General features: G+C 30.1%; 2 protein-coding genes across 3 annotated transcripts; one reads left to right on the forward strand and one right to left on the reverse strand.

Annotated features, from left to right (window-relative positions):
- The first annotated feature begins 534 nt into the window (after positions 1-534).
- LOC101246240 (pentatricopeptide repeat-containing protein) lies at positions 535-4,334 on the forward strand. Of its 2 annotated transcripts, none has more exons than XM_004237533.5 (2): positions 535-3,264; positions 3,849-4,334. In XM_004237533.5, the coding sequence occupies exon 1, from the start codon at positions 604-606 to the stop codon at positions 2,818-2,820; it is 2,217 nt and encodes a 738-aa protein (XP_004237581.1). In that variant the 5' UTR covers positions 535-603; the 3' UTR covers positions 2,821-3,264; positions 3,849-4,334. The 2 variants fall into 2 exon arrangements, 1 of the variants encoding a protein (XP_004237581.1); XR_011220816.1 differs by having other exon boundaries at positions 537-832.
- Positions 4,335-5,358: 1,024 nt separating this feature from the next.
- On the reverse strand, positions 5,359-8,277 carry LOC138348318 (uncharacterized). The gene is made up of 5 exons (XM_069297246.1): positions 8,197-8,277; positions 7,979-8,054; positions 5,959-6,111; positions 5,731-5,803; positions 5,359-5,648 (listed from the first exon to the last, which is right to left on the reverse strand). The coding sequence occupies exons 2-5, from the start codon at positions 8,052-8,054 to the stop codon at positions 5,636-5,638; spliced, it is 315 nt and encodes a 104-aa protein (XP_069153347.1). The 5' UTR covers positions 8,197-8,277; the 3' UTR covers positions 5,359-5,635.
- Between the last annotated feature and the right edge of the window lie 3,751 nt (positions 8,278-12,028).

A 12,028-nucleotide genomic window follows, 5' to 3' on the forward strand; every position in this document is an offset into this window, starting at 1 on the left:
TTTTTTTCAAAGTAGTTAATTGAAGTGTATAAAATTAATTTATTTATTTTTAATGTCAAAAAATAACAAGTAATTAAAAAAGAAATTAAACAAATAATTAGGGACACAGAGTATTTGATTTAGAGCCTGTTTGGCTCAGCTTAAAAGCTGGTCAAACTGACTTAAAAGCTGGTTTTTGACTTATATAGCTGTTTGGCAATACTCAAAACAGCTTATTTTAAGTTAAAAAACTTATTTTAAGCCAAAAGTTAAAAGCTGGGGTAGGGGTGTTTTTTTTTTAGCTTATAAGCTGTTTTAAGTTGACCACATTTTTATCTTTTTGTGCTTAATATTTTTGTACAATCTCCAAATTACCCATATAACCCTAACATTTCTTTCTTCCATTTTTCCCTTTTCACGTTTGACATAACAATTTCAACACTTTTATCCAAACGCATAACTGCTTATTTTTAAAATAAGTTTCAGTACTTTAAAAAAAAAATACTTTTTTAAAAGCTGCGTTTATTAAGCTCATCCAAACGGTCTTTGCAAAAATCAAACAATCCTTTGTTCTATTTTCCCTTGTAATGGAAAAAAGTAGCAAGTTCCAAGAGCCACACTTCAATGGCAGTCTCAAAACGCCAATTTCCCATGGCAGCAGCACGACGCCTATGTCTTCCCAAATCCACCATCAGAGGCACAGCAACTTGTGCTTCACTTATCAGCAAAACCCACCTAGAAAATTCCCCAAAATCGTCCATTTCTGAACCACAACACTTTGTTAATGGTTCTTCAAGCCCACCATCTGATGACACATTTGTAGTCCAGAAAATATTGTGGAACCTAAAACAAGGTAAGCCAATAACTAATTCTTTACATGGTTTAAAGCCGTCTACTTTTCTTGAAGTTCTTGTTAATTGTCGTGATGATTTGCATTTAGCACAGAAATTCATCAACTTGGTTTCTGTAAATTGTCCTAATTTTAAACATTGCACGAGTTCATTGGGTGCTACTGTGCATGTATTGATTAGGTCTAAGAGGGTAGCTGATGCACAGGGTTTTATTCTTAGGATGATTCGAAGAAGTGGGGTTTCAAGAATTGAGATTGTGGAATCTTTGGTGTCAACTTATGGGTTATGCGGGTCGAATCCATATGTTTTTGATTTGCTGATTAGGACTTATGTACAAGCTAGGAAGATTAGGGAGGCTGTAGAAGTATTTAGGTTGTTGCAAAGGAGGAATTTTTGTGTTCCGATAAATGCGTGTAATGGTCTTCTAGGAGGGCTTGTGAAGATTGGTTGGGTGGACTTGGCATGGGAGGTGTATGGTGAGATGACAGGGAGTAGCATTCAGCCAAATGTGTATACCCTCAATATAATGGTGAATGCTTTGTGTAAAGATGGGAAAATAGAAAGCGTGAATCCGTTTATTGAAGAAATGGAAAAGAAGGAAATTTTTCCGGATATGGTGACTTACAATACTTTGATAAATGCATATTGTCACGAGGGGCTTCTTGAAGAAGCTGATGAAGTGATAAACATTATGAAAGCTACAGGGTTAAGACCTTGTCTTTTAACTTATAATTCTATTCTCAATGGTTTGTGTAAGAATGGACAATACGGGAGAGCAAGGGAACTTTTGGTTGAGATGGAAGAGTGTGGACTGGCCCCTGATACTACTAGTTATAATGCATTGCTTGCTGAGTGCTGTAGAGCCGGTAACGTGCTGGAAGCAGAATCTGTTTTCAAAGAAATGTTGTGTCGAGCTATCATTCCTGATTTGGTTAGTTATAGTTCACTTATTGGGTTGTTTGCAAGAACTGGTCGTCTTGACCGCTCATTGGTATACTATGAGCATATGAAACGCAAGGGTCTTACACCAGATAATGTAGTATACACAATTCTCATTGGTGGGTTTTGTAGAAATGGTTCTATGAAGGAGGCTATGAAGATGCGTGATGAAATGCTAGAGCGGAGTTTAGTTATGGATGTGGTCACTTACAATACTATATTGAATGGATTATGCAAAGGAAAGATGCTTCAGGAAGCTAATGAGCTTTTCAATGAGATGTTGGAAAGAGATGTAAATCCTGATTTTTACACTTTTACCACGCTTATCAATGGATATTGCAAGTGTGGTAACATGGACAAAGCACAGACCTTGTTTGAAGCCATGTTGCTGAGAAACCTCAAGCCTGATGTTGTGACATATAACAGCTTGATTGATGGATTTTGTAAGGTTGGTGATATGGAAAAAGCTTTCAGTTTAAGGGATGAGATGATCTCTGTAAATATTTCTCCTAATTATATTACTTATAGTATTCTCATAAATGGCTTTTGTAATAAGGGTCATGTATCTGATGCATTAAGACTATGGGATGATATGATTATCCTAGGTATCAAACCTACTATTGTGACTTGCAACTCTATTATCAAGGGATATTGCAGGTGTGGCGATACTTCAAGGGCAGCTAAGTTTCTGAACAAGATGCAGATCCAAGGACTATTTCCTGATTCAATTACGTATAATACTCTTCTTGATGGGCTTATAAGAGAGGAGAATATGGATAAAGCCTTAGATTTGGTTAATGAAATGGGAAAACAAGGTCTGTCACCTGATGTTTTTAGCTATAATACCATACTGGATGGTTTCTGTAAATTTGGTAGAATGCAGGAAGCCAACATGCTGTACAGTAAAATGGTTGAGAGGGGTATCAACCCCGACAGATCCACATATACATCATTGATAAATGGACATGTCTCTCAGGATAACTTGAAGGAGGCTTTTCGTTTTCATGATGAAATGCTGCAGAGGGGTTTCATTCCTGATGACAAGTTTTAATCTCCTTGTTGTTTGAGCCCACCGAAGTTTATGACCATCAATTTCTGCCGTTTCTGTGAGTTCTGCTGTTTGTAGTTTCAGCATGTAAGCCCTCTTCTAAATTTGATATTTTGACGTTAGGGATTTGCTAACCTATGTGAAATATGCTTGATTGATTTGAGGAGAACTATGGAGAAATCACTTGCTGGAATAGATACTTGTGGGTGCTCAATTGGACATCTGCTCTCTAAGGAACTGTGTATTAGTGAGATATTACCCAGACACAGAGCGGTGCTTCATTTTCAGACCCCTCACTTGTTGTCATCTGTATATCTTGATTGGTTAAAGAGAGAGCTAGTGGCTGGAATGGAATATCATATGTAGTGTTAAATCTAATCTGAAGCTCTTTCAAACAAGCGAGGAACGAGTTACCACAAGCTCCGCTTATGTGCAGTGCTAGGCGAGGTTTGGAACCCTACCATCTATTCTCTATGCATCTCAATTGCTTGCTTCGCACCTCTACTTGGTAACCTCCATACAATGCCCCTTGTTTTGTTCTAGCCCTATTCTATTACCAGGCATAATTGGGAGAAGCTCATCCGAAACTAGAGCTAGAAATACACTATTTTGTTCTGTTTCCGCTCTCTAAAAAATTATCTGTTAGTAAGGCATTGGCCAGACACAGAGCGGTGCTTCATTTTCAGAAATGTACTTTTGGCTGCGGTGACAAACTTAAGAGAGCTTTTTAATGGAGCTGTGATTAAGATTGCCGTCAACATTGAATATGCAGAAGTTCCTCTTTCATCTGCGAGTTTGATAGTTCACCCGGTGGACTCACAATTTGTCAGAGAGCACAGTATGTCATAGGTTCCAACTTTTGCTAACAATGCATAAGTAGTGTATTTTTTGTGGATCCGACAGGGATGCAACAATATTCTTGAGTTCTTTTGATTGTTTACTTGGTGATGTACACTTTGTTTCCTTGTGCTTCCAAGTTATGGTGTCTTTGTGGAAAGCTGAAAATTTAAACCAAATGTTTTTGCTTTCAGTAGCGATGATGGTGAGACAAGTGAATCAGAAAAGTTATTTATGGCTGTCTGGTGCTTGCCGCGAATGCCATCCAAGGTATGTTGATGACCACATGTTAAACTGCTAGTAGCAGTTCTCAGAAGTGTATCAAAGATCCAGTTGCTCTTGTGTTATCAAACCAAATGAGCTTCCATCAATACTCAATTGAACATAAAACTACAACCCTTCACTAAAGTTATGTCCGGGGCTTTTCGGAGAAGTGATTATGAACTGATCAGACTTCTTCCATAACTTTGACTGAGTTAGAACCCCAGGTTGCAGATGTCTGGACTACTTGAGTTACAGTGGAGAATATATGGATAGACTATAGATATAGTGTATAGGCAAAGAGTTGTCATATGGTTACAGTGTCAAACTTAAGTGTTGCATTATGTAAAATTTGTTTGGTTCTTTTATTTGAGTTGGACAATGTTGAAGATAACAAAACAAGTTGTACATTTTTACTACTTTACATGTCCTTTAAAAAAAAATAATTAGTGTTATTATTAAATCACAGCACTAATATTAGTTGATCTATAGTTTTAGGTCTTGAAAAAATGATTTGAGTAATAACAAATTAATATTTAGGGTAAAATAAAAATAATATAAAGAATTGTTTTGTTAAAATGACAAGTAAAAAGAAAAGAGACGAGGGATGAAACAACATCTAACCATATTCTTTTTTGGAGTTTCATATAAAAATTATTGAGATTGTGAATTTCGTATTTAAATTATTACTTATTAGTTTAATAACTACACCCTCTTTTTTATTGTATTTTCATCATGGTATGTGTAATAATACTTTCTTTTATTTAAAAAGATTGTCATATCGCCCTCAGCATGGACAAAAGTCAAAATATTTTACCTTTGACAAAAGTTAAATAAATTATTGGTATTAGTTAGAGTTAAAGATTAAAGTATTATTATTCTCCAAACAAATAATTATAAAATAAAATGTAGAAATATTTTTCTTACCCTGCTCCACCATTTTTCTAAAATTTAAATGCAACACATGAATCACTTCGCAAATGAAGTAGCACAGACTCAACAAACATCAGGTAGCCGATTCAAGAAGGGGAACAACAAACAGAACTCAAAAGAGTAGCCAAAGAAATACCAACACCATCTGCAAACCCACAAGCTTCGACTAGATTGTAACACAAAATCAAGCAGCGGATCCGAAAAAGGGAGCAACAAAGCAATAATGATTAAGAAAATGACTAAAAACTAAAGAAAACGACTAAGAACAGCAAGAACGACTACAAAACTACAAAATGCCAACAGACCATGAATCTTCAAAGTTTCTAACTTGATATTATGCCAACTAAAGGAAACGACTAAGAAACAATACCCATCACACATAGACATCATAACCCCAACAACAAGCTAAAGCAAACGACCATAGAATGAGAATTTTATAACATACAACACATCGAGATAGAAGAAGATACGAAGAGAAACACCACGTGACAACTGCTCAATAACCCAATATCCTGACAATTGCTCAATAATCATTTCATTTCATTCTAATTTCAACAAGTTTTGATTATTAAGATCCTTACATGATCAGCAGAAACAAATAGTTTATTAAAAATAAGTCTATTTAACATTGAAAATTAAAAACATAACACTTCACATTATATTAGTAAAATATCCTCTAAACCCAACAAAAAAATTGCAAAGTTACTCCAATAATCTTCATTCTTCAACCATGAAGATGCAGCTGCATATTTTCTTAATCCAAACTAATATATACTCAAAAGGTCACCTAGACATACATTCTGAAAAGAAAAAAAAATTATCAGGACGAAAATCACTAACTAGAACTGTAAAATGTTATTTCAATAATGGAAAAGGAGATACCTATATATCAAAAGAATTGCGCAAAAAGCTAACTCTTTAAAATAATCGATACTCAAAGGAGCACCTGGATATTCTGAAAGGAAAATAATTATTAGCACATAAATGAATAATTAGATATTGAATCACTTGTTAACTCAACTTTGTTAGTTGGCAACTAGCATAAAGGTATTTTCAAGGTAGAAAATTAATAGCAAAAAGGGAAAATTAAGAACTAAATTAGTAAAATACCTTTTTCAACTTCTTCAATTTTCTGAACTTCCTCCAAATAATTTTGAACCTTCCATTCTTTAGAAGGTGACCGTATCCATTGTTGAGTGAAAATAAGAATATCTACTGTTTTTTGTGATAAAGAATTCCGATATGAATCAAGAATACGATCACCTGTACTGAAAGTTGATTCAGATGCACAGTAGACACGGGAATAGAAAGAACATTCCTTGCCATTTTTTGAAATAGTTGGATATCTATTCGATGAAGCTTTCCACCAAGTCAAGATATTAAAATCGTTTGGCTTCTCTATATTATCCATCAAATATTGATTAAGCTTATATTTTTTTTTCAACTTTCTCCTCTTCTAAATGTTTCTCCCATTCAGAATGCAATATATCATCAACTACATCCATCATGTTAGTCTCACCTCCAATGTTATCTGTAAAATTTTTAGTCGAAGAATGATTATAGTGATTATACAAACGTTTCAAGATACCTTCCACATAATCTGCCTTTAATTTTTCCAGTAAGGAGTCATACGTTTTGCCAAGAATAAAATTCACATATCGCATCTTATATCTAGGATCCAACACAATAGCAATAAACAACAACATGTTCAAATTTTCAGGTTCTCAATATTCTCCCAATATTTATCAAACTTAACCTTCATCCTTCAAGTCATATCAATCAAAATCAGATCTTCACTATAAGAGTACTTCAATATAGAACTTCGAACATTAAAAAATTCATGGAAGAATAGATTAAAAGTAACATATAAGCTCCCTGAAAATTTCAAAGTAGAATAATAGAAGATTTTGAGGAACTTTATAAAACCTTTCACAAGCTGCCAATCATTTATAGTTGGATGTCCTTTCAATTGATTTTGAAAACAATACTTTCGATAGTTATGATCATCAATGTACATTCTTGCAAAAGCCTTTTCAAAATTTACAACAATTTCTAACATCGTATAAGTAGTTTCAACATCAAGACTTAAGAGACCATGAGCGTCTAGCTTAGTCTTCTCAACATATGACTTGAAAGAGGTAAACCTAGAAGCAGAAGACTTGACATATTTCACTGCATTCCTTATGCGAGAAATTGGCTCGATTTGTTCATCTAATCCTTCTTTAGTTCTTTTACAATTATGTTTAAAGTATGAGCATTACATCTAACATGTAAAAGCTCATTTCTCAATGTGTCCCCTTTCCAATCATTAATACGTGTCTTCAAATGGTTAATGACAGCATCATTGGCAAATGCATTATCCAGAGTCACTATAAACAAGTTCTCAATTTCCCAATCCAACAAACATGTTTCAATACCTTTATCTATAGTCTCACCCTTGTGATCTGGAGTTTGAAAAAAAATTAAGAATATTTTTTAATAAGTTTCATTCATCATCAATCCAATGAGCCGTCACGATCGTATAAGTCAAACTTTGAAGTGATGTCCATGTATCACTAGTAATATATATATGTTGATTCTTGACATGTTTTTTAAGTTTCTTTTTCTCTTCTCAATAGATCTTCAAACAGTGTCTAGCCACAATTACCCGTGAATGTAATTCAAAATTAGGCCAAGCTTTGACCATCATTTTTTAAAAACCTTCCCCTTCAACAACTTTAAATGGTTGTTCATCAATAATGACAAATTCGGCAATGACCCTCCTGATATCCTCCACATTGTACACAACCTTTTTCTATAGAACTTGTTTCATTTTCTAGTACCCTTACGTTGCTTGGTATAGATTTCAAGGTTGTTTGCCTTCTATCAACAAATCTAAAGGGAGATTTGAGACATTTGTCATTTAAATGTGATTAAAATATAGAAGTTTCTTTTTTTTGTCTCAACAGCAAAGTGTTTTACACAATAGTTACATTTTGCTCTTTGTTTACCTCCTTTAGCAATAAATTTAGCAAAGTAACCCAAATCTATGACGTTTCTCTCCCTGTATTACCATTTGTAGGATTGGAATCTATTGGGGTTGTTCTTTTTTGCTTTTTAGAAGAAGCGCGGAGATGAAGAGTGTTTTTACCTTTCTTTTGAGGTATCGATACAACCGGAGGACTGTCGATAATCATTTCAGCACCAGTTCCAGCCGTCGTCTCCATCTAAGAATGTGAAACACAAAACATTAATATTTGTGGTAGCAACAACCATTGTAAATTGTAAGTGACGATTTTCATTTATAAATTTACATTTGCAAGAAAAGAAAAAAGAAAAACATATCTAATTATCAGCAAATAGACGAACGTATTGAATGAGAATAGCAAGATTGAGTTGTTCTCCGGAAAGTCCAAAGATTGGAAAGTGGAAAGTGAAAAAGTGAGAATATGACTACTCTAGAGTTTTAACTTAGTTTATATTGGGCTTGTATCATTCATCAATTAATGGACAAATATTTATCATAACTTACAAGTTATAAGCCCATTTCTGAATATATATCTAATTTATATATATTGAAAATTAATAAAATTAATTTTAAAATATTTACAAAATAGATTATATAAATATTTCTATGTATAAAAAGTTAAAATTATATATGTATTATGTTGGTTTGGGTTGAATTCGATTTGATTCTTTTTATTGTTAATACCAAATCAAATCAAGAATGATCAGTTTTTCTTTTTCAACGCCAAACTAATCAAACTAAATCATAAGTCAGTTTTTTCTCAATTTAACTTGATTCACCGGTTCAATTTGACTTTATAATTTGATTTGTACAGTGCTACTTCTATATATTTACTTTTAATAAGTAAATAATACAAACATGTGTTATATTCATTGAGGATCATTTAATTGTATATCAATACAAAAAAATGTCTTTTGCCATATGTATCAAATAATTATATTTAGTTAAATAAATATCTGATACAAATATTATCCTCCACGATGATCCAGAATTTTCCTATTACTAGTAAACTTAGCCGCGTTATGCGCTGTATCTAAAAGTTTTCATTTTTGTTTAATTTTCAAATTCAAATAGATTAGTTAATAAATTTTATCTTTTAACTTTGTAATTTCAACTCAATTCATGAATTAATTTTATCAAAAAATAAATACTTGTACGGTCAAATACCTACTTTTTTTTAGTTGAATAGTACCTATTCTTTTATGTTAGTTGTAATATATAATTAAGAATTTATGACTTCATTATCCATTTGAATGATTTCTCAAAATTAAATATGGTTAACTTTGATGTTTTGTTAAAAATTTAAAGTGAGATTTTTAGTCTTTTAAATTTTTTAAAAAATATCAAAAGAATTAAAATAGTAATAAATTCAAAAACAGACTTAGAAATATAAAAAAAATTTGTAATAGATAAGCTACTATAATTTGAAGACTTAAAAAATGCATCAATATTTATATATTAAAGTATAAAGTTCTCTCTATATATTGATTCTTTGGAGGAAATGGGTGATACATGATTTTAGTTCGGTGAAATAATTTTTAGTGATATAGAATTAACATAAAAATAATATATTATTGTTAAAATGCATAATAAAATGCATAATAAATGAACAATTATAGATGAATGATAAACGGTTTTATGTTAAGATTAAAAAAAAATTATATATCTACTAAAATCTTATAATTAGACTCTTGATTTTTTTCTAAATAAAGTAAACATAAAAAAACTGTTCACAAATAATGTGAATATTTATAATTATCAACGATAAATAATATTTTCTTGTAATTAAAGTGTAGGAGAAAAAGTTAAGTAAATTTTTAGAATCATTATAATGGAGGATGAATGATTAAGTAATAAGTATATTTGAAATGATTATGTATTAATTTTTTCCTTGATAAATTTTCTTCTATAATTCTAAGTTTTTGTTAAAAATTTATTTCAACGCTATTTTTTAGTCTTCCTTTTTTTTTATTTTTTAGTCTTTGCTTATTTAATTCTATTAAGAAAACACAAACAATTAGCATCGTAATTAAGAGAATGAAGTTTGCTCGTCTTTAATATTTTTACTAATTTATATATTATATTTTTAAAACAGTATCAATTAGCATGAAATCTTAACATAATCAAGTTAGCTTGTCTTAAGCTTTTTATTACTTTAAGCAAAATGTTTAAATGAATTCTCTTAATTAATTTTTATTATATTTTTCATGATTCATATTTTATTTAAAATTTAAAAATAACTTCATAATAATTTTGATTATCTCCCCCGCTAAGCGTATCTACAAATACATTTTAATGTTTTCAAGAATTGTTTTTGTTTTACTTTTAGTAATGATCTTGCTCTTATAATTTCATGCAAAAAAACAAATCAATTATTCTCTTTTATATATCTTATTTTGTATCATTCTTATTAGAAGTAGAAATAATTATACAAAGAAGTCTTTGTCGATAGATTTTGCATTACAAGGTTAAACTAAAGGACAATTAAGCTAAACATAAATATATTTGGTTAGAAATTTTTTTTTGATGTGATTTTAAGATAACACAAATTTAAACATCAAGTAATTTGGGGTTATGAAGCTATAAAGTTGAAAGTTATAGGTATTACTAATAAACATTAATTAAGTATAGAGGTTATGGAAGATGAAGAGGTGTGAGTTTATGATAAAAATTAAATTAAAAATATATATAAAAATAAGAGGAAAAAGGTAAAAAAAAAAGTGACATATTTTTTTAATAAACAAAAATATGTTTAAGTAAAATCCTCCATCATTTTTATGATTTATTTTATTATATGACATATTTTCTTTTTACCTCATTTTAGAAATTTCAAATTATTAAAAGTCTCCAAATATGCTTCTAATAAACAATATTATTTTTAGTACTTATTATTATTTTGAACAATATATACTTTTTCTCTTATTTTATATTATAGGAGAGATATCTATTAAGAGAAAAATTAATTAAAAATAAATTGAAAAAAGACATAGAATTAAAAGTTAATCAAAAGGAATAGAAAAAATTTTGAAATAAAAAAAGAAGAAGTAATCGTACGAAGGTTCTAAAATAAAATTAAAAAATATATAATTTTTTGTTGATTAAATTCTCAAAATTGTGTAACATTTGGCCTATAAATAATTTCTGTATATAAATAATATAAAAAATAATGCAACGTTAAAATTATGTATTTTTACCATACCATTGTTATGTGATTGTGAGATACGAAATTATAAGAGGAATCGATTTATTTGATTCTTAGCTATATAATATTTGTATTCAATATTTAGTATTTTATTTATTTTATATTGAGATGTGGTATATTACTATTTTTATTACTTATATTTATTATATGTTTGTATAACATTTTTATAGCTAGTGAGGAGGAAGATATTGTTAGACAAAATTAGAAATAAGATATATTGACGTTCTTTCAATTAACTAATTAATCTGATTAGCAAACAATCAACTCTTATTGCATCAGAGGTTTAACCGGAGAACTATAAACAATCCTTACAATAATACCAACAAACATACATAAAATTAAGTAACTAATCAAGCAAAAATATTTAAAATTATTTAGTTATTTATGATTTGAAGGGGAAAGAAGGATCACACTCTCAACATAACATAATTCGATTCTTCAAATTTACAAAGTGAATAAAGACAATTAGTGTCGGTAGAAACTACAGGAATAAGAAAAAAAAATCTCAAAAATTTACAAAGAGAAGCAAAAAAAAAATGAACAAATTATTTTTTCTATAATAGAATCATGATTTGTATCATCAACAATCCAACCTAATAATATCAAATATATATGTAATTACAATAGAACAAAAGTGATAATGATAATTAGACATGTGACATGTCAAATCATTTTACCTCACAAAATTAAAATATGTGAAAATATATAATATTTATCATCATACATCCCTCTCCAGCAAAAATCAAATCAAAGAAGACAAAAAAAAATTAACAAATCAAAGGAATAAAATATGAAGAATAAGGAAAATAAAAATAAAATGACCATCATGCAATGTCTCAAAGTGGATTTTTATAGGTGTAATATTTAGGAGTTATAATTTTTATATTAAATATTTTGAAGATTATGAATATGAAAGGTTAGGAGTTATATTATTAAATTAAATGTTAGGTGTTATATATATTATTAACAGG

Source organism: Solanum lycopersicum, chromosome 4, assembly GCF_036512215.1.
Source record: "Solanum lycopersicum chromosome 4, SLM_r2.1".
NCBI classification, from domain to species: Eukaryota; Viridiplantae; Streptophyta; class Magnoliopsida; order Solanales; family Solanaceae; genus Solanum; species Solanum lycopersicum.

Excerpts from the sequence above, each read along its gene's own strand:
- LOC101246240 (XM_004237533.5), top strand. The coding sequence starts at position 604 with ATGGCAGTCTCAAAACGCCAATTTCCCATGGCAGCAGCACGACGCCTA.
- LOC138348318 (XM_069297246.1), bottom strand. The coding sequence starts at position 8,054 with ATGGAGACGACGGCTGGAACTGGTGCTGAAATGATTATCGACAGTCCT. Across the intron at positions 6,112-7,978 it reads ATCGATACCTCAAAAGAAAG|GTGATCGTATTCTTGATTCA; the intron begins GTAAAAACACTC and ends CTTTCAGTACAG. Across the intron at positions 5,804-5,958 it reads AATTGAAGAAGTTGAAAAAG|AATATCCAGGTGCTCCTTTG; the intron begins GTATTTTACTAA and ends TTTTCCTTTCAG.